The sequence below is a fragment of the Numida meleagris genome, chromosome 6 (assembly GCF_002078875.1).
Source record: "Numida meleagris isolate 19003 breed g44 Domestic line chromosome 6, NumMel1.0, whole genome shotgun sequence".
NCBI lineage: Eukaryota > Metazoa > Chordata > Aves > Galliformes > Numididae > Numida > Numida meleagris.
In genome coordinates this window covers 51,461,931-51,482,186 of record NC_034414.1, presented here as the reverse complement: position 1 = coordinate 51,482,186, position 20,256 = coordinate 51,461,931, and the positions used below count along the sequence as shown (strand labels likewise).

Sequence of the window (20,256 nt, the reverse complement as noted above, 5' to 3'; positions counted from 1 at the left end):
CGAGGGCCGCTGCCCGCAGCAGCTTCGCCTGCTCCTTCACCTCCAGCAGCCCCACATTGCAGCCCTCAGCTGCTACAAAAAACACATCGGGCCCGGGCTGTTTGCCGGCTCTGTGACGTTTTGAGCACTGCCACATGGCCGAAGCTGGAGCTGTGCGGCTGCTGGGTGCCCCACACCACCCCAAGGGTGGGCACAGTCCAACGAGTCGGTGTCCATTAACCCCCTGAGAACGCCTTTGGTTCTAAAGGCGGGGGAAGCGGTGACTGCTGAGCCCTGGCCATTAGCACTAATGCATTCCGCATTAGCCTGTCGCAGTGGGGACCCTGACCCTCAGCACTGAGAGCACAACAAAGCCCCTGGCAGCCCAAGCCATGGCTCGGATTGTCACACTGTCTGCGCATGAAACCCCTCATTTACATGAGACCCCAGGAGATACTCCACATTCCGAAGCCCCCGGCGTTACCCTGCTGGAGGGCAGTGTGTCGTGGCAGCGCCTGGCTGCCCTGCCCTGTCCCCAGCTCTGCACAACTGCTGTTGCTTCATTGTCTGCAGAGCCCCCTCCCCGCAACGCTCTCTGCGTGAGCGAGCAAACGGCTCCTGAAGGAAAAGTACAGAGCGTGCTCAGCGAGCGTGCTGACAAAAATTGATCTCGGCTTTAATTAAAGCCTCTGTTGTAAGTGACCTCGAGCTGCTAATGCATTTTAAGAATGAAGCCCGGCAAGCAGCAGAGCCACGCACAGAGGGGTTTAGGGCTGTGCTGAGGGCAAAGCAGCAGGGACAGCCTTGGGACCCTGCAGCCCACAGCCCCCTCAGAGCCAGCTGCAATGTGCTCTGGCACCTGCACCTGCATCAGGGCCCTGGTACCCCTCATGCTGCCTCCAGAGCCCTGTGAGAAGGATTATGTCTTCCAGAGACTTGAACAAAACACAATACACTTAAAATAGCTACTTCCTTATGGAAATGCCAACGAGCCCTACTGAAAACCCAGCAGAGTGTAAATCTGCATAAATTTGCATGTATTTCCATACCTCACCCATTAGACTTGATGTGTAAGGAGCGGGTGCCTGACACTGTGGGCACCCGAAGGCGCGTGGCACCAAAAACATCAGCAGGGCCACCCCATGCCACCACCACCCCAACCCACACTAGCAGAGGGCCCCATGCCCTCCATCCCGCAGCTGTGGGCACAAGGCCAGGCTCAGACCCACTCCTCCCCTGCTGCCTTACAGAGAGCAAAACCACCAAAAGCCACATTATGGGAACGGAAGTGACACCAGGAGACTGTGGTTGAGCCCTGGGGAAGAAGGTTTGTGGTTTCCCTCACTGGCACTTTTATTCAGGTGGGCTCGGCCTGCCCATGCCCTCAGCCCCACTGGGAGCCATGTGACAGTGTCCCTGGGAAGGCTTGGCTGAGCCATCAGGTCTCGGTCTCGCTGGGACTGTACAGTGGGTTGAGGTAGAACACCTGGTGGCCTTCAGGAGCCACCTCCTGCAGCGTCTCCTCCACACTGCCAGCGCCCGGCAGCTCCTGCAGCAGTGGGGAAGGAGAAGCAATGAGTGGCAGAGGGAATCAACACCCCCACTGAGCACCCCCATACCCCCAGCAGGGCCACTCACCACGTCGAACATGGGGTTGTCAAAGCCTTTCCCACTTTCTGGCTTAGGGCTGTCCAGGTCCTCTGCTCTGTCCCAGGGCCAGGGGAGACGCAGTACCCGCAACCTGGGGACAGACATGGCATCACCCTTTCAAACCCCAGCCCTGCCACCGCCCTCCCTGCAGCCCCCCACCAAAATGCCACCGCTTCATGGGATGTTTGGGCCCCTTCCCCAGGCAAAGCCACGCGTTTAGCAGAAAGTAACGAGTGCAGCTTCGGGCCTGCATCCTGCAGGGAGCGCTTGTCAGCCCGCAGATAGCCCTGCTGCACTCTGCCTCAAAGCCATCGCGCTCCCTTCCTGGGCTGAAATGAATTGCCACCTGCTCCCATTGCAATCTCAACAAGCACTAATTACTTTTCATCGTTACCTTTATCAAGTTATCATTTTATCATCTTAATCACCGCCATTGCTTTATGAGTTTCCGCATTACTTTTACCCTAAGGGTCCCGGTCCCAAGCAGCGTCCCCTGCGCCAGACAAGGGGGGCTGAGCAGTGGGTCCCCACGCACAGCATCCCACCGAGCACTGCCTGCCGGGGTGGGGGGCACACTCGGGAACTCCCTCCCCAAAACCCGGCCAGGAAATGTCCTGCAGGCTGGAGCTGCCTAGGACACACAGCAGGGGCAGGGCGGCTGGGGACACGGGCTCAGTCCATTACTGGGAGCTGCACAACCTCCCTTCCCCCTGCTGACAGAGCGGGTTTCAAAGGCCTGTCCAGCATCCAAGGAAGTGTCAGGGGAGTATAAATCATCAAACAGCAATTACGGGGCTGGGAGTTTTTTTTAGAAATTAAATGGAGGCACTGGTTTATTGCTGGGAAGTGTTATGCCAGCACGTGCCAAGCGGCAGGGGAAGCATCCCTGCCCTCTGCTCTGCTGGGAGCCTGCGGCACAGCCGGCAGCAGCCCTGTGCCCCCAGCAGGTAACAGCCCGCCTCTCCTGTGGTGACAGCGATGCCCTCGGTGCTACAAAGTGCTTGGGATGAACTCCTCCTGCCCCTGGTCAGGGAGTTGAGATGAAGGCACTGGGTGAAGAGCTGCTTCCTGAGCTGCCGTCCCCTTTCATGTCTACAGAACTGCTTTGCATGGCTTTGACACGTTGCTATTTAGAAGCTGGCAGCTGCAGCTCTCTGTTCCCATCAGGCTGCCAGCTAAAGGCTGCAAGGAATGGGAGATCTCCATGGGCAGCCATGGCAGGCTGTGCCCAGCAGCACAGCCCAGTGCCAAGTGATTTCCTGAGGATACCAACCCGTCCCCCCACCCCAGGCCTCCCACCTGCCCTCATCGGACCCTTGGTGGGAGCTAGCAGAGCACCACCATCACCACCATGGCAACTAAACCATGTCCCTCAGTGCCACATCTCCATGGTTCTTGAACACCTCCAGGAACGGTGACTCCACCACCTCCCTGGGCAGCCTGTGCCGGTGCACTGCCACTCCTTCTGAGATGACATTTTTCCTAAGATCCAGCATGAGCCATACATTGCTGCAGAAGCCCTGTCCATACCTCAGCTTTCCCTTCCTGTGGAGGTAGAGGAGCCCTCCAAACACCAGCAGAGTGAAGAGCAGCCCCAGGACCATCCCCGATGCGATCTGCCTGGAGGCACGGCCTGCCGCCTGCCCGCCCAGAGCACTGCCGGTGGCCACCTCCACACTGCCGCCTGGAATGCCCAAAGCTTCACCTATGGGGGGCAGGAGGGAATGGGGTGAGAGCTGGAACATGCAAGGCTACATGAACACCACCCCATGATGCACAGGTGGGCAAACGCGGGCAGTTTGTCCAGAGATGTGGAGTCCCCGTCCTTGAAGAGATTCAGAACTCACTTGGGCCTGGCACTGAGCAACAAGAGGGCCGGGCTGGGCTGTCACAGTTGTCCCTGCCAACCCTACCCCTGCTCCTGCAGTGCTACTCCACTCACACCACTACAATTAAAACTGTGAAATTCTGAGCTAAGCAAACTCACTAATGAAGTCATTAGGAAAACGGAGCGTATGTGTGTTAGGAAGGCACAAAGCTGTGCCAGCCCAGACAGAAGGGGACATGGACCTCAGGCAGCACACCAAAGCTCTTCACAGCGTGTGCCGTTTGCAGGCAATCAGGAACTCCAGCTGTGCCACTATTACAACCCACAGCTCCCAGCACCGCTCGGCTGGCACAGCAGGGATGGGGCTGCGGGAGGGGCTGAGGGGTCTGTGTGTCCCCAGCGCTGTGCCACCACGGATGGCGGAGTTTGCAAAATCAGAGAATCATGAAGGTTGGAAAAGACCTCTAAGATCACCCAGTCCAACCCCAACCCATCCCACCATGCTCACTGACCACATCCCTCAGTGCCACATCTCCACGGTTCTTAAACACCTCGAGGGACGGTGACTCCCCCACCTCCCTGGGCAGCCTGTGCCAGTGCATTGCCACTCTTTCTGAGAAGTTTCTCCTACCATGCAACCTGAACTTTCCTTGGTGCAACTGAAGGCCATTACCGTGCTGTGCGATGTCATCCATGATGTCTGCAGCCAGCTGCCCCGCAGCAGTGCCTGTCTGTGCCCCGGCCTCGCCGTCGACCAACACAATCTGGATGACAGGTGTGGAGCCCCGCGAGAGGAGTCCCAGGAAGGTCTGAGCCCTGTGCACCTTGGAGATGGCCATCTGAACGCCAGCGTACTTGGGCTTTCCAGAACACAACAGACACATACAGCCCATGAGAGCAGTAGGCAGAACTGAGTCTTATCTAAAGACAGCTGTGATGGACGTTCTGCGAGGGCCACCTATAAATCTTCACAGCAGCCCCACCGCAGAGCTGCCATCCCTGCTGCTGCGTTCCTCCTCCAGCCAGCTCAGAGCTGAGAACCTCCCATGCTTTCTAGGCTGCCATTTCCAGCAAGCCTCCCCTGGGCTCAGCAGCCGGAAGCTGGTTTTTTACCGAAATTGAGCAGAGTGGATGTTGCAGGGAGCAAGGGAGGCTGCACCAGCCCCCAGGGCAAGCCAGCACATCCAAGAAGCCAAACCTGATAGGTGAAGCCTCCGGATGGTGGGAAGCTGGGCACCCCGCCTCCCTGGGACGTACCAGGCTGAGCCACGCTTGCACCACTCTGTCCCGATATTGCTGCAGGTCAAATTCAGGCTTAAAATCCAGCGTGACAACAGCTCCTGCAGTCCAAAAGCAGACAGACAGACAGACGGTCACAGCCCAGAAAAGGCAGAGTGCTGTAGTGGCAGCATGACTACAGTTGCCCCAAAAGGGACCTAGGAGCCCCCAGCTTCCCCCTATTGCTGGGTCACACCGGGCTCCAGCAGGCATGGCTCCAGGCAACAGGGCCTGGAGAAACCTCACCTCTCTTGCTTCCCTTCCCATCAGGGGTTTGGGCTTTTGCTTCCCATCATATTCCAGCAGGAAGCCCCCTCCCCTGTATTTCCATGGGAAGCTCTGCGTTGAGCTACGTCTCAAGGCTGCAGCTCAGCAGTGCTGCCGTGGCTTTGGCTGTGAGGCACAGAGGAGGGGACACGTGTTCCCTGTGTCACTGTGCTGCATTCAGCAATTCAAACATTTTCCTTGGAAAAAAACACCAGTAAACACTTGCTGAAACATGAAATTCTCCTAATGGCCTTTAAAAGCTTTGCTTTTAAGAGCACATCAGAGGAACATATGGTGCATTTTTAATGAATTTGGTATGATATACCAAGTATCTAGGTACGGCCATGTATGAAAAAACTCCCCTTAACAACCTGCCAGGTAGATTAATGGTGAAGTGCCCATTGCTGAGGGAATGCTCTCACTGCATATTTTTATTTTAGAAGAAAGGACACAAACACATTGGGCCCCCACTCACCGCAGACCCCGCAGCAGTGGCCGAGGGGCTGCAGAGGGCTGTGGCACGCCAGTGCCGGGCACCCCTCTGCCCCGAGCAGGGACGCACAGATGCGGTCTCCATCCTGAAGAAGAGCAGGGCAGCGTCAGTCCCTCCCTTCCCCCATTTCTTTAGGTGGGAAGAAATTGCCCCCAGAATGCCTCACCTGGGAATTCCCACAGGCGCAGCCGGAGCTGTGGGGACAGCGGGCGCCCGTCACCTGCAGGGTGGCATTGCCATGGAACTGCCACGTGGCAGAGGGGCCCCTCAAGTACTCGGCCCATGCCTCAGAGCTGCTCAGCTCCTGGGGGGAGAAGAGCAAGAGGCCGACATGCGAACACCAGCACCGCATCCAGGCCAGAGGACTCAGGTCATCAAGTTTCATTGGATCCCCTCAAGCCTGGCCCCAAAATGGCAGATCCCAGGCAGTGCGGCAAAGGAAATAACAAATAACTGATGTGATGTCTTCTGCATCCCCCACTTCTGGAGGAGTGCCTGTTTGCCACTGCAGAGGCTGTGATCTTCAGCTCTTCTGACTGAGAGGGATGGGGACTGTCATCTGCCTGGGCTGCAGCACAGCAGGCTGCGAGCAGTTCTATAATTATCCCTCTGATCAATTATACACTGATACGGAAGCAAAGCTGGGAGACAACAGTGAGCCCAACAGTGAGCACACTTAGGCTGGGGCAGGAGAGCAGCCCCTTGGAGGCACAGAGAGTGCCAGTATGGATATAACCCCAAACCCAACAATCTGCGACACTACACCTCCATGGTCCCGTGGCAAGAAGGTGCCAAAATGGTTTCCCATCAGCTCCCCGTTACCTGGCCCATGAGCGAGATGCTCCGAACAGGGATCACTTGCCGCGATGAGTCAAGGTTTACTCGGAAGGAGGTTTCGGGCTGGAAGATGACGTTGTCGTACTGGCATGGGACACGTTCCTCGTCCAGGAGGAAGATGCGGCCAGCCGGTTCCATGTCTGTGCTGGAGGACACATCCTGCCACAGCTCAGGGTTGAACCATGAGTGCTGCTCAGCACTGGCAAAGCTCAGCACTGCACCTGAGAAAAGTGAAAGGAGAAGTGGAGCAAGATCTGGGTCCAGCCTGCAGCTGCTGGTTGAGTAAAGCTGGTGCAGAACTCCAGCCCCAGGTCCCAGGAGATCTATTTTTCTCTTCTTTAAAGCTTAACCATAAGGTTAGGGAGGAAAACAGCCTGAAAAACAGCTTAACTAGGTAAGAATGGGTATGATAATTCATATTGCAAATTTGCAGACCAGCAGAAACGTGCTCAGCCCTGTTCCCATTAGCAGATAACCCCAAAACCAGAGCTCTATCCTACCATTGGCCATTTCCCTGCTGCTCACACTGTGCCCTGCTTCTGCTTACCCTTCCCCAGCAGTCATACCTTCCCAGATCACACAGCACACAAGATTATTTGCATTCATTCTAAAATGGTGCTTTCGGGAATCCATTTGGGAAAGCTGCCCAGAAATGCCTGCTGTCCCATGGGAGCATCTCATGGCCAGCTCAAAGCCTTGTGTGCTTGCAGCCCAGAAAACCGATGGTACCCTGGGCTGCATCAAAAGAGGGGTGGCAGCAGGGCAAGGGAGAGGACTGTCCCCCTCTGCTCTGCCCTTGTGAAGCCCTATCTGGAGTCCTGCATCCAGTCCTGGGGCCCTCAGCACCAGGAGGACATGGAGCTGCTGGAGCAGGTCCAGAGGAAGCCGTGAGCATGACCAGAGGGCTGGAGTGCCTCTCCTGTGGAGACAGGTTGAGAGAGCTGGGCTTGTTCAGCCTGGAGGCTCTAAGCAGACCTCACTGCAGCTTTTGCAGTACCTAAAGGGGCCTACAGGAAAGCTGGAGTGGGACTTTTTATCAGTGTAGTGGTCAGACAAGGAGTAACAGCTTTAAACAGAAAAGGGGTACGTTTAGATAAGGAAGAAATTCTTCACATGGAAGATGGTGAGGCGCTGGCACTGCTGCCCAGAGAGCTGTGGGTGCCCCATCCCTGGAGGTGCCCAAGGCCAGGCTGGATAGGGACCTGGGCAGCCTGAGCTGATGGGGGGCAGTCAGCCCACGGCAGGGAGTGGGGGTGGGTGAACTCTGAGGTCCTTTCCAACGCAAACCATTCTATGGTTCTATGATACATCTCCCTGGCAAACAGCTTTCAGGTAAATAAGCAGCACTGACAACACACAGCTGCTGCCTTGCTCATCAGGAATCTCAATGTGAGACTGACAGGAGGCTGGGGGATGTGCCAGCACCCTAACACTGGTGTGCAGACACCTGTGGGGCCAAAGGGCAGCTCCGAAACACCATGGTTCAGCACTCGGGGGCCTGGCTGTGTAATCTGCAACCGGTTTTCTTTAGCAATACTGTGGCAAAGCAAATGAGGGCTTTGATGTGGCTGCATGCTTAATAGGCAGGGTAAAATACAAACAATATTTACCTCTCTGCTACAACTTCAAAGCCTCCCTTGCTATAATTACTTTTTTTAAAAGACAGGTGATCTAGCAGAAGAAGAAAGACGTGATGTGAGGGAAGCCATCAAAGAGAAGGCAGGGATTGAAGAGGAGTGAGTCACCCCGCATCGAGGTGGGACAGAGAAGGCCTTTGTAGCAGTGCTGGTGCCGGATTAGTGCGGTGAATCGCGGCTGCCAGCCCTGCACGCCATACCTGAGCCGCATCCCGGGTCCCAGCTGCCATTGAAAGCTGCGAAACCAGCACCAGATGCCAGGAGAAACTCTCCATTCAGGGGAAGGTACTAAAGGGAGAGAGGGATGCAGAGTGTTACTGTGCGGCCCTGCTGCCAGCCACCCAGGCTTATCATCAAATAACGGTGCTAATTATTAGATTGCCAATTGCACTCACCATCTCCAAGGCACTTTACAGTCATTAGGAGTCGCCCTCCCCATGCCCCGTGTAATGGAAAGGTATTGTCTCCGTGTTCTACAGATGGGGATGCTGCAGGGTTGCACTTAATTTTATAGCAACACAGAAAACCATGAAGCGTTCAGGGAAACAAGAGCAAGGAAAAAGCAACTTAAGCTCTTTCCGCAGTTCCCTCCTCCTCTTGCTTACCCATGCTCCTAACAATTCTAAAATGGCTTTGTTCATTTGGATGCCATGTAAAACCAAATTCCTTTATGCCCAGAGGTGCCTCCGCTGCTAGGGAGTAATGGTTTTGAGTGGGTTCTGGCTGGGGAGTGGGCTTACTGAGTAAGGGATGGGGGCTTATAACGTCTCTGTGTGGGCATCACTTGCTCAGACATCCCAGCCAGCTTGGTGGCACCATGCTCACCTGGCGTGAGGGAGGTCTACAGGACAAACGCTGCCCACCTTGCAGGCACAGCACTGCCCTGGGGCCAGGCTGGGGAGCCATCAGCCAGCACAGCCACTCCCAGCTGGATTGCAGCGAGCGACTGAGTCAGGGACTCACTCATAGCACACAGCTTATTCAGCCCAGCTCATTTTCCGTTCAGAGACCGCCAAAGAAAAAGATTGGGTTTTCCCCCAATATTTTCATGCATCAAGGGGTGAGCAATGCTCAAGTCTCTGCTCTCCTGTCACTCATTCCAGCAGTGCAGCATCATAGAATCATCAAGGTTAGAAAAAGACCTCTAACATCACCCAGTCCAACCCCAACCCATCCCACCATGCCCACCAACCACGTCCCTCAGTGCCACATCTCTGCATTTCTTGAGCACCTCCAGGGGCGGTGACTCCACCACTTCCCTGCCCGCAGCTGGCAGCCCTCCAGACTGCGCTGTGCCCACACACCAGGGCCTGTGCTCACGTAGAAACGTGTTAGATGGGATTTTGAGGTTACATTGACTTAATTGGTCTTTAAATATGCATGTAGGTTAGAAAAAGCGAGACTTATGACTGAGTGCTGCGGGTGGCTGTGATAGCTCTGTTCCTGGGGCAGTTTTGCCTCAGGGTTCTCGATCCCACACATGACCACCTTGGTGGGGATATCAGATTCAGCAATATCATACGTTGCTCTGCTCTGGACAAAAAAAAAAAAGTGGGTGAAGGGGTAAATTACTGAGGTCTGGCTATCTTCTACCCTAAGGTACATCGTCTCCCCACCGGTCAGAAAGAGACATTTGCCTATGGATGCTGCTTCATGAGCCCGTAGCACAAACAGTACCTCACTGGAAACCATGCCATCATGTTCTCCAAACCTCTATTACTCTATGGTAATTTTTCTAGCACTGAAGCACTGAGAGACGCTGAAAGATCTGCCAGGAAAATAAATGTGCCCTTTGTCTGCAGATGCAAAAGTCACATCTAGCGACATTTTGAGGCTCAGGACTCAGCCTGCTTGGAGCTGGCCGAGCTCTATGCTAGGAGCTTCCTTTTCCAAGCAAAGTGTCCTGGCCTGGCTAGTTTTCCTCTGAGCCCACGCAGGAGCAGGCGATGGTACTTGTTAGGGCAGGACAAGTCCCTTCTCCCTGAGTCGCTGATGGCTGGAGCAGTGCCAGCCCTTCACCACCACCTCTGGGTGGGTGACCCCTGCCTGATGGACATTGCTTTTCCCAGTAGAGTTACCAAGCGCTTTGGCTACAGCTATGGGTTGGAGCATCCCAAACACCCCAAGGGGGCTATGCAAGATGCAATGAGCTTTCCTGGCCAGGGGGCTATTCCTTTGGAGCTTTACAGTTCAACAAGGAGGAGGAAAAAACCTCAGAGGCCACACTTAGACACGTATGTACATACATTTGTGAGCTGCATCACTCTCGTTGCTCCCAGGAGCAATGCAAGAACGTTTTGTGCATGTATTATGCCCAGAGCAAAGAAAGACAGCCTGGTAAGAGTCTACTCCTGTTCTTGGTTTGGAAATAAGCTAAAGCCACATGGTTGTCTTCAGAGTGTAGAGAGCAGGGAGGAGCTGGGACCTCTCTGCAGAAGATGCAGTGATCCCTCCACCACAGAGGCCGCAGGCCTGGGCTGCAGGGACTCTCCCAGCCAAGGAAGAGTTGTCCACGTGCCCCATGTGGACATGAATGTGGTGTGGAAACCAGAGTCCCGCAGCACATGTGACGTTCCAGCCCCAGACTCATCCAAACAATGCACTGTGAGATGGGCTATGGAATCACCTCATCTGCAGAAAACCAAAATGCAAGAGAGAACTCCACACTTCTGCATTGCAGCAGGAGATTCTGAGGTTGGCCCCAGCATCAGCAGCGGGTGCCACACACCCACCACCAGTGGCCTCGCAGGGAGGCAGTGGGGACCCACTCAGTGGTTTGCAATGAGCTGAGCAAGTCCCCCTGAGGAGCACGCACTGCTGTCCAAAGCATCTTGGTTTGTAAATGGTTTGCACATTCTCTTTTCTTAAAAAAGCAAAGGGTTAAGCACCTGGGCTCGCTGCAGAGCACAAACGGAGACTCTGGTTGGGCAGTGGCTTTCTGCATTTGGGAGTTTTGTATAGAAATTACATATAGGCTGGGCCCCTTTCCAAGTACATTTTGAACTGAGCAGTGACATGTACCAAAGGAGCAGAGCCAAAGCTGGCAGTTTCATCTGCTTTCCTTGGCTCCTGCCAACCTCCACTCCGCTGCCATTAATACACTGAGCTAGGAGTCTTGCTAATCATTTCCCATTCCTGACACTGGTAGAAGACTTATCTCCTTGGTCTTCATTACTAAACGTAATGACAACTGAAACACAGTCATAATTTTTTCTCATCGGAGTCAGCAAAAAGAAAGATGGGAAAGGCCCCATCTGGTTCTCAGCCAACACGTGCAATCCCGGCATTGTGCTGCTGTCCTGCTGCCTCAACCTATAAGAGAAAATGAAACTGCTGAAAAGCAAAATGAAACTGCTGAAATGCACAAGAGGGAGAGGAAGATGAGGCAAAAGCCACCTTCTGCTTTTCTTCTCTGCAGAATGACCTGTATTTCTTCTTACTCAATAGCAAAGACCTGAGCGCGTGGCTTTTAACCACTCTCCAGCACACCCCGGCTCTGCTCCAGCAGTGAACTACAGCACCTCCCGCAGGACTGGTGCAATCACCCACCAAAGGCATCAGCACTGGCGGAAGCGCATTTCTGTATCACCTCTTAAATTCCCACTTTGCTGGGGCAGCTGCAGCCTGCAGATGGCAGGAGGACAGGCAGGAGGCAGGCAGGGCAGCTTTAGTTCCTTAGGGGCTCTGTTTACCTGTTCTCCTGCACTGATGAAGCTCACACCTGCTTCCTCAGCTCCCTTCCCAGCCCAATGCTGCTGGGCCCAGCCTCATCCTGCTCTTCTCCCTGCTTTTGCCTCTGCTCCTGAGCCTGGAGTATCCCAGCATCATCACGTGGCAGGAAGCAAGTAGCTTGCCCCTCTGTGCTCACCCCCAGCAGCAGGCAGGGCACGGCGAAGCAGCGTGCCAGTGGGACATCATCACTGTGGCATCACCCCCTGCAAGCTAATGAGGGGCTTGGCTGCTTTCCCTGCCCGCGTCCCCGCCTGCCCCCTGCAAGGCAGAGCCATGTGGCAGCAGTGCGGCTGTGCTCTCATTAATGCAGGATCAGGTTCTCCTGCTGCGTCTGTTCATCACTCAGTCCCTTGGTTTTTGGTGAAGCAGCTCCTGTGCCCACTGCCCACACACACATGGCTGGGCTGGGCAGAGGGACAAGGGGACTTTGGGAGCATCTGCACCGCATTGCCCAAAAAATGAGTGCAAAGACACGGTGCCCACACCGAGTGGGTACATGAAGCACTGGCACCTGTGGGAGCGCACACCAGGCCGAGGCACTTGAGCTACGGCTGCAGACTGCAAACAGGCTTAGAGCTATTGACACATCTACTCTGGATTAGTTCCGCTCATTTTTCTCAACTCCTCTCCTTGGTCAAGGGCAGAGAGTGCAGGAGAGCGGCTGGAGGTGCAACGCAGAGCCAGAGCTGCCCCAGCACCCACCTGGCCACCAGCCCCCGGCACACGGGCACAACGCTCTGCTCACCACAGGCTCTGCAGGCTCCTCCTACCACAAGCAACAAATGCACTCAGGGAGGTATCGGCATGGCTGGCTGCAAAAGGCTGCTTCATCGCCCCTTGTCCTCAGGCAGACCTTCAGAGACAGAGCGGCTGGAGAGCAGCCCGCAGGGTTCGGGCTTGTAATGATGCACTGCCACACATGCACACGCGCTACCACGAAATCTTTATGTTCGATTCAGGAAAAGGGAAAATATTTCCTTCTCTGGGGCTCCTGAGCCTGCATTCCTGTGATTTCGGAAGTAGGGGGAGGGGAGCGTGGTGCTTGGGATGAGCACAAACCATTGCGATTCATTAGAGCCAGCGCCCCCGGAGAGCAATTGGCATTTCGAGATCAATCTCTGCCAGGAACCAAGCGGGAGCATCCTGCAGCAAAGCCGAGTACATTCTGCTCTCACCATTAGGCAGCTAAAAATATAAAGCTGGGAGTTGAGGTCCTGGTCTGACCCTGGTGCCCCGTACACTCCTGTCCCTGTCTGGGCCTTAGGCAGCAGGGACAGGGTTGGGGCAGCCTCACCTCGGGGACGCTGGGATGGGCGCAGGGGGCTGAAAGCACAGCGATGCCCAGGACATGGGTGTTTTTCCTGAGCTGGGGAGAAGCAGCAAGCAGAAGGCGATGCCCGCACTGTGCCCTGACCCCTGGACAGTGTGCACTAAACAGGGCCGCTCTGCCCACGTGGTTGGCTAAACCCAACTCCTGCACCCCAAAAATAGAAAGTGGCATCATCCCTGCTCCCAAGGGGAGCCCCTGGCCAGCGCTGAGCCAGGACTCGTGTGAGACATGCACCGCGTGGTGCAGCCAAGCTGGGCTGCAGAACCCAGTGCATGGCACAGAGAGGCCCTGTGGCCAGCAGCAGCACTCAGGGTGCCGGGCTCCCTGCTGGGTCATGGGCTTTCAGTGCCATACTGGCCCATTAAGCACCACTGCACTGAGAACCTCTATTTTTTTTGGTGGATTTACCTTCAGGCTTCTCTGGAAGCTGCTAAATATTTATCTGCAATTTTAGGCAGCTAAATACCATGGAAAATCCAGCCTAATAGTGATGGTTGTGCTTCAAAGTCACTTACATTTAAGCTGGATTTGGATTTAGCGTGTAGCTGAATTAGGGACAAGTGTCAAATGGGACAACAAAGAGCCTTCCCCTAAAGCTGAGGGAAGTGGGCTTTGTGTCCCCGCAGGCCCTGATCCTGACAGCAGCTCCCAGGGGCTGGAGACTGAGCTCCACCGAACAGCTGTGGGAGGGGGAACAGTGGGCACTGAGAGCACAGCAAAGCGGGACAGGGGCCCTCCCACCACTTCTCTGCCAGCCATGCACCAGATCCCTGCACCCCCTGCACGACCAGCACCATCCTCATGAAAGTCAGTGAGAGCCAAGCCCCATCCCCAGCCATGAATTTCATCCTGCGATACCACAGCAAGCACTGAGCTCCTATTTCTTTTGGCCAAAGGCTGTATAGCATCTCCATGGCGACTCCAAAGCTTAATGTATTCCTGCTGATCTAAGTGATTAATTCTCCAGTGCGGCAAGGCCAGCATCCGAACAGGTACAGCCCTGCCTCGCTGCAAAAAGCCTCCAAACCAATTTGCTTCCTAATGTCCCCACTGCCGAGTTTCATGCCATCCCCACGAGTGGGAGAACAGCTCAGGTGCTTGATTTCAGTTTTGTAAGATCCTTCATCTTGGCAGTCTCCTTACCACCTGGTGACCACAGAGTACGGCAGCACATGGGAGAGAGAGAGGTGGTGGAGGTGAAATTAAAAAAATTCATAACAACACCTGGAAAACTGATGGGACAGCTCCTTGCAAATGGTGATGCTCCTAAGAGGAGAGAGCTGCAAGATGGCAGTCATAGAATCAGAGAATCATTAGGGCTGGAAAAGACCACTAAGATCACCCAGACCAACCCCAACCCATCCCACCATGCCCACTGACCACGTCCCTCAGTGCCACATCTCCACGGTTCTTGAGCACCTCCAGGCACGGTGACCGCACCACCACTTGTAGCTCAGACGCTCAGCAGCAGTGCTTGCAAAGGAGAAGTGTTGCTGAATGAGCTGCACAGAACGGCAGCCGGATCAGTGACAGGGAGGAGTTTGGTGCCGCTCAGCTGCCCTGAGCTGACCGCGCCGTGCTGGGAAACCTGCCCCCAAGCACCCAGCCGAGGCCACCAGCTCCGCACCCATAGGTGCCACCCTTCGTGTGACACTGCTCCGCCTCTGCTCCCAGCACGTGGCCAGCCTTGCGGCCTTCTAATTTCAGCTCTTTAGCTTGTTTTTGAAAGGCTAATGATGTAATGAATAAAGCTGCTTTGCAATTATGCACTTTGCAATCCTCTGATGAAAGTACTTTAGAAATATTATACATTCATCTGTAAGTAAAATAAAATCTACTGGAGTGATATTTTGCTCTTTTCTTCTCTGGGTAAATTCCACATCATTTATTACATTACATTTGTACGCGTTTCCCAAGTACAATCTTTCCTTCCAAAATTCATATTTTAAATGCCGTATAAATAAAGTAACTCCTCCAAATATTTGTAGGGGGATTAAATGTGGCGCAGGGCGTTATTAAAGCATCAAAACTATTAGTGGGAAAGACAGCCCGAACAAATTACACCACATAAATTTCCAGGGCTCGTTTGCATTTAATGGCCAATAAAAGAGCAAAACCCGATTTTCTGCTGAGTCTAAAATGGAGAGAGAGAAAACTCTGCTGCAGTCCCATCCCATTAGGTGGGACACTGCCTGTCTGCTGGGTGTGGGCATGCTCCAGCCAAGACCTCCGCCACCGCATGATCACAGCACAGCCCTGTGCCTGTCTCACTGCCTCCAGGCTAATAATTCACAAGAAAAATCAGAAAAAAAATGGCATTTGAAAGGAATTTTCTCGAGCAGCGTTTTGGGATTTCCCACAATGGTTTGTTTTCATTTCAAAAGGCTTTTCTGCCAGCTTTGCTTACCCTCAGCCCAGGGCTAGTGCCTGCTCTGCACCAGCCATGCCATGAGCAAGCTGCTGCAGAGAACTCTGTGGCAGGGCTTTTTCCTTCCATCCCAGAGGAGAAGTTAACGTCTTCCAAGAGAAAGTGGTTTTGGGGGCATTTCCCCCCTACTTGCCAAAATGAAAACAAAATCTTGGAACCGATCTTTTTGTTCCTGGCTGATTTTTGCACAGTGCAGTCCAGCACGGACTGCTCTCCCTGCTGCTTCTCAACCCAGCCGAGGCTTCAGGTTGGATGTTAGGAAGAATTTCTTCTGAAAAAGAGCAGTGATGCATTGCTGCCCAGGAGGTGGGGGAGTCACTGTCCCTGGAGGTGTCCAAGGAAAGGTAGGGGTAGCACTTAGGGACAGGGTTTAGTTGGCAATACTGGTGGTACGTGGGCTGTTGGACTGGATGACCTTACACGTCTTTTCCAACCTTAACGATTCTATGATTCCTTTGTGGTCAGACTGAACCACGGCACATGAGGACAGTGAACCCCCAGGGGCTGCACATCACAGCCTCCCCCCATACCCACCCGCCTGCGGTGCACTGCTCACCATGTCCGTCAGCGCATGGGTAGACCTGACAAACACCGAGACCACCTGGAAGGAAAGCAAAAATAAAGTCTCAGCGTGCTTTCCAAGGGCAGGTAAAGGGCTTTCTAAATGCCTGATGTCGTTAGAAAAAACGTAAGTACTCTGATACCTGCTCCTTCTCAAAGCGAATCATGTCACTGGCACACGGGACTCGCTCTTTATCCCAGTTGGACGCAGTTTCAAAATTGGTGTTGGGAATCCACTTCTTGTAGGCAGCCATGGCAGCAGCTAGGAGGAGCAGGGAAGCAAACGTGACCCAGTACTGCCAGAGTAACATCCCAGCATGGACCAGACCCTCACAGGACATCACATCCACTGATGTGGCCAGTGATGGGGTTTGTAGCAACACCCGTGACATTCAGACATGTGTTGCACCATCTCACCACCTCAAACCTGGGGCTCACCACAGCAACAGGTAGGTGACCTACCAGGCTTTGAGGGTTGTGAAGGAGGGCCCTCACCATTGCATTGGTCATCCCATGGATCACTGAGTCTGACTCCTAGCCCCACACAAGGCCGCCTCAAATCCAAACCCTGTGTCTGAGAGCATTGTCCCAGCACTCCTCGAATTCCGGCAGCTCAGAGCCGTACCCACTGCCCTGAGGAACCTGTTCCATGCCCATCACCCCCTGGTGCAGAACCTTTTCCTGACACCAGCTGACCCTCCCCTGACATGCTTGGCGTGTGTAGCACAAACCATTCCCTGGTATCACATTTGCGGCTCAATGGTGTGGCTACACTGGTGCCCCAAAGCTTGAGGCTGGAAACACAGGTGTCAGCCAGCACCACCCCCATGGGCTCCCAGGATCATGATGATGGTGCAGTGTGGTACCCACTCACGGTGCCCTGCAGCAATGGCCACGCTCACCAGACATCAGCCCTGGGGGAGGTTCGTTTCCACTCCAGCTCCTCTGTTTGCACAAGAGCTTCAGGAGTGTTCATCCCCAAGCCTGACATTTCCCAGTCTTGCCTGGGAAATTCACATTCACCTGAAGGTGAATCTCAAGCAGCCTGAAGCCATTTAATTCAGGCAAGTGAATGATAAGACAGAAAAGAGAGGGGGAAAAAAAAAAGGAAAAACAAAAACTTCTGCTCTTAATATGCTTAATCTTTTCCTCAAGAAAGAAAGAAAGAAAGAAAGAAAGAAAGAAAGAACAAAACTACAGCATATACACAAAGCTGGTGGAGGAGCAGGCAGGAATGTGACCTGGGTGCTGGAGGTCGGGTGGGGATCCTAGGCCTGGAGGAGAGGGGTCTGGATGGCTGTGGCTGATGGGGAAGGTGCACTGCAGAGTGCCTGAGATCTGCGAGTCCCAAAGACAGGAGGAGATCTGCTGGTTGTGCTAAGCAGTTCTGCAGAGGCTTTATCGGTGTGTAATGATCGCCTTGGAGCATAATTGAGATTTGCACTGGCTGAGTCTGCCAGGGGCTCTGCCGAGACCATTTGCTGTGCAGAACCATGGTTGAATGAAGAGGAAGCAAAATGGTTTTAACCTGAATGAAAGGCATAACACAGGAGCAGGTGCTGGAGCCCAGCCATGAGCAGTTGGGGCAGGGGGGGAGCAGGGGGGATGGAGAGATGGCTTCAAGCTGCCTCAGGAAGGGGTGTCCTGAGAAACAGCAAGAGCAAGTTGTCATTAACAGAAGGAAGACTAGGACAGATCTGAGGTCCTTGCTGGCTTGGAGTTGAAAAGAGCTTCAGAAAGGAAAAAGCCCCCAAAAAGTCAATGTGGGCTGCTCTGTCCATGCTGTGGGCTTGTGTCCTTCCCACCCCATTAAAGCTGAGGCAGAAAGGCCCCACCAGCCTCACTTCACACCTCATGTTACCACAGCTGCAAGATGTTCTGTGGAGCTAGCCCTGCTCTGTGTGCTGCCCAGCATGCTGCCCACCTCAGAGCTGGGGTACTGGGACTGTGGAGGTTAACCCACTCCTGCAAAACCCTCTTTTCCCCATGTAGCTGTACTGACACATTCCTGCACCCTCCACAGCCCGGGAAATATCAGCATGCTATTTAATCAGCCTGGTCTCCAGGGAAGCGCAGTCCTTGAACATCAAAGCAACATGCATATTTAACAGAAAAGAGATCCTGCAGTGCAGAGCTGCAGGCTTCAGGCAGAACCAGGAAAACCTGAGCTGCAGAGGTGCAGCAGTGCCATACACACACTGCAGCCTGGACTCCTGAGCTCATCTCCATCCTTCGCTTTGCCCGATTTTAAATGCATTTTGCTATTTCAACACAAACACACCACAAGGTCCTGCAGCTCTGTTATGAAAAATGATTGCTAAAGCACGCTTGAAATGGGAAAGTCATCTCTCGGTCACCCCTCTCTCCACACAGCGCAGCCCTGGGCATACTCACCAAGGAGCTGCAGGACACCGAGGAGGAAAGCCAGGCTCCCCATGTCTCTGCAGCATTCGCCAGCACAGCCCCTGCCTGGCCGGACCTTGGACCATCCTGGACACGTGATGGGCTCAGCACACGTGCAGGTGGTGCAGGAACACGGTGCAGGAGGCAGCCTTCCCCAGCTCCCACCTCAGCCCTGGTTGGTCCCAGCAGCCACTCAGCTCCTCTCCCAAGCTCCCCATGTCCTTGGCATCCTGTGGGAGCCTGGAAGAGCCTCTGGGGAGTGAGATGCAAAGGGGAGAGTGGTGGTGGTGAGTGCTAATGGGGTGAGAGCAAACACACCCATGCACATCCAGCAGTACCCTCCCCTGCCAACCCCATAATTACTAATAATGGCCTCCAAGTATTTTCAGTGAGCTCTCATGGAAGAGAGCAGATTCGAGCAACAACGAGTAACTGTACTTTGGCCAACAGCTGATCTGCTCATTACTAGTCATGTGCCACAGAGCCCCACGCAGCTTTCCTTGAAGCTGCTAGTGGTGAGAGGACAAAGGTCTCCACCCTCCCCTCCCTAGTGTCCCCACTGACCCCAGACATCTGTGATTTTAAGCCTGCAGATGAGTGCTTTCCCCTCCATCCCTGTCTCCAGACAGCCCTGCAGATGGGCAGAGTTTCGATGAAGCCACCCACTGCTCCTTGGACATAGAATCATGGAATCATTTGAGTTGGAAGGGACCCTTAAAGGCCTTCCAGTCCAACCCCCTGCAATGAGCAGGGACACCCACAGCTCCATAAGGTGCTCAGAGCCCCATCCAGCCTGACGTTGGGTGTCTTCAGGGATGTGGCATCCATTATCTCTCTCTTCTCCCAAAATCTTAACGCTGTGAGCATGAAACTAAGAGCAGAGACTGATGCACTGTGCCCCATGGAGGTCAGCAGTGCCCATCCCCAGACCCCCATCCCCAGAAGAGCATCACTCATGGATTTGCCAAGCAAAGAAGCTCACGAGCAGCACTCCCAGCCTGGGCATCAGCCCAAATGCAGTCAGCACTTTCCACACAGGGAGCTGGATGCCAAGAGATGTCCTCGAGGTGAAAGGATCCCATGCTCATTACTGCTCACAAATCACTCCCTGAGGATCGCCAGGTGAATGCTGGCTGCACTGAAATCTCTAGTTTAAAAGGCAAAAAATACATATATTCAAGATGCTCAGCAGTAACAGCTTAAAGAAATGCCCTCAGTGTGCAGAGGGCAGGGCACTCACTTGTCCCTGGTCTTAGCATCCTGCAGTACGTCTGGGGCAGGTGGGAGATTCCAGGAAAACCTAATTTGGGGACAGCTGCTCACTGCTGCACGATGGCTGGGAACTGAGGGACGGAACTACCTGGCATTAGCTCTGCATTTCTCCTTGGGACTGGAGCCGCCTGCTCTCTGCCTCAGCCTGTGCTGCTGCTGCTGTGATGCTGCTGAGCCAGAAAAACAGATAGCACAATGGGTGACTGAGTGGGGGCAAGCTTTGGGTCAGGCAGAGGTACAGAGAGAGAAACAAAGATGAAAGGAAGCAAAAATAGATCTCCAGAAATGAGGGCTACTGCCCCAGCCTGGAGATTATCAGATTTACACCTTGCTGCTAGCCAGCGTGCCCTCTACGCAGACTCTGACTACCCAGGGAAGGACTTTTTAGAAGGGTATGTGGCAGGACAAGAGGTAATGGCTTTAAACTAAAAGAGAGTAGATCTAGATTAGATAGCATGAAGAAATTCTTTACTATGAGAATGGTGAGGCCCTGGCACAGGCTGCCCTGAGAAGCTGTGGATATCCCATCCCTGGAGGTGCTCAAGGCCGGGTTGGATGGGG

The 20,256-nt window shown here is 54.1% G+C and overlaps 1 protein-coding gene across 1 annotated transcript; it reads right to left on the bottom strand.

Annotated features, from left to right (window-relative positions):
* On the bottom strand, positions 1,304–18,457 carry AMN (amnion associated transmembrane protein). Its single transcript, XM_021403321.1, has 12 exons — positions 18,415–18,457; positions 16,164–16,282; positions 16,016–16,060; positions 8,170–8,257; positions 6,318–6,553; positions 5,662–5,799; positions 5,478–5,580; positions 4,715–4,797; positions 4,131–4,317; positions 3,160–3,334; positions 1,618–1,720; positions 1,304–1,528 (listed from the first exon to the last, which is right to left on the bottom strand). Exons 1-12 carry the CDS (start codon positions 18,455–18,457, stop codon positions 1,418–1,420), a joined length of 1,431 nt encoding a protein of 476 aa, XP_021258996.1. The 3' UTR covers positions 1,304–1,417.